The sequence below is a fragment of the Penaeus monodon genome, chromosome 22 (assembly GCF_015228065.2).
Source record: "Penaeus monodon isolate SGIC_2016 chromosome 22, NSTDA_Pmon_1, whole genome shotgun sequence".
NCBI lineage: Eukaryota > Metazoa > Arthropoda > Malacostraca > Decapoda > Penaeidae > Penaeus > Penaeus monodon.
Window position 1 is genome coordinate 43735942 of NC_051407.1, and position 1584 is coordinate 43737525.

A 1584-nucleotide genomic window follows, 5' to 3' on the forward strand; every position below is an offset into this window, starting at 1 on the left:
AACTAACAGGTACTACACATGTTGTTAAAGGCCCTATCATCCTAGCATTTTTCCATTAACTTTTGCACTTCCATTTGAACTTTACATATGCAAATAGCTTGATCCTATCAGACTGACAAAGAATTGTCTCAGTTTATACCTATCCACTCTCTTGTAAAGTCTCAAATCCAAGCAAAACTTTAAAAATGACAAGAAAAACTGCTAGTGTGAGTAGGTTTTGAGAATAAGGGTTGACTAAATATCAGTGTATTAAACAAACAACCAATAAAACAACAACTACCAAGTAACTACAGTAAGTAGGAAATGTTAATGCTTCATAGTTTTTTTTTTAATAAATGGAAGTTTAAATAATTAATACCAACCCACTGTTAACTTAATATATAATATCACAACAAACAATCCCATGTCAAAAATATTACAACACCTTCTGAATTAATGCATCACAGAGAATGTTTAGTTACATAGGCTGTAGTTTTATTTGACCAAATAACATTATAATGAGAAATGAAGGTAAAGTGAAATGTTTAGAAATTGAAATTTATTTTTCTTTTGTCAGATGCTGCCACAATTAGCAATGTATGCTATAACATACTTTCCTAACCACAAATAAGAAATAGGACATCCTAAATATAAAAATTTTACTACTTACAATGCAGGAGAGAGAGCTAATGCTATGAGATTCTGGATTAAAGGTAATATGTCTTACATCTAAACCAAATTAATAGCTAAATATATGCATGACATTATCCTTTCTTTATTACAATAATTATGCTACATAATCTTGTGCAACAAGTTTTGCAATAGTATTCAACTGAATATGTGATGTTCCCTCATAAATTGTGCCAATTTTGCAGTCTCGATAAAACTTCTCAATTGGGTAATCTTTGGTAAAGCCAACACCTCCCATAAGCTCCACACACTTGGATGTAACACGAGTGGCCACCTCTGTATGGAGAATAATAATTAGAGATCTCTTATAAGAAAAGGAAAGCATGAAATTAAAATAACAGCAATCATAATAATGAGGTTAAACAAAGAAAAGATAAACATATGAATGTGCCGCTGTGAGTTTACTGGAAGAGGTGATGCTATAGTTATAAAATGTGATTGTTATATGAAGGATAGATGAATCATTTCTAGTCTTATCCATTACTTACAGTTACAACTATGAAATCAATTTGAGAATAAAGTACGGCTTCTAAGATAAAAGATTATCATGATTACCATGGTCATTATAAAAATCCAGCAAAACCCGAGGTACTTCTCTGAATGAAAGATTTTGCAACCAAAAGAATTATCTCCACATGCAATACTTTGGTCAGATCATTGATCAACTGACCACACAATTGCTAATATTGTTTTTACAGAAATAGAAAATCCATCTATTATTTAAACTTTCCAATCATTTATGCTTGTTTTAATATAATTAATGAGTTATGAGAAAAGTAAAATGGAAAAGAAACAAATACTATTACTCATATTATGAGTCAAATTTTAACAATGACTTTAAAATGTGACAAGACCTGCCAGCCAGCCTGACTAAAATTCAAGCTCTCTGATTACTTAACCCAATGCCACCAGCAA

General features: G+C 30.8%; 1 protein-coding gene across 1 annotated transcript in view; it reads right to left on the reverse strand.

Moving 5' to 3' along the window:
- Nucleotides 1–211: 211 nt before the first annotated feature.
- LOC119587190 (short/branched chain specific acyl-CoA dehydrogenase, mitochondrial-like) overlaps nt 212–1584 on the reverse strand; it is a 10511-nt gene continuing 9138 nt past the window's right edge. Inside the window, 1 exon segment of the mRNA XM_037935953.1 lies at nt 212–945. Within this exon segment, the coding sequence (XP_037791881.1) occupies nt 767–945 (179 nt within the window). The 3' untranslated portion in view covers nt 212–766.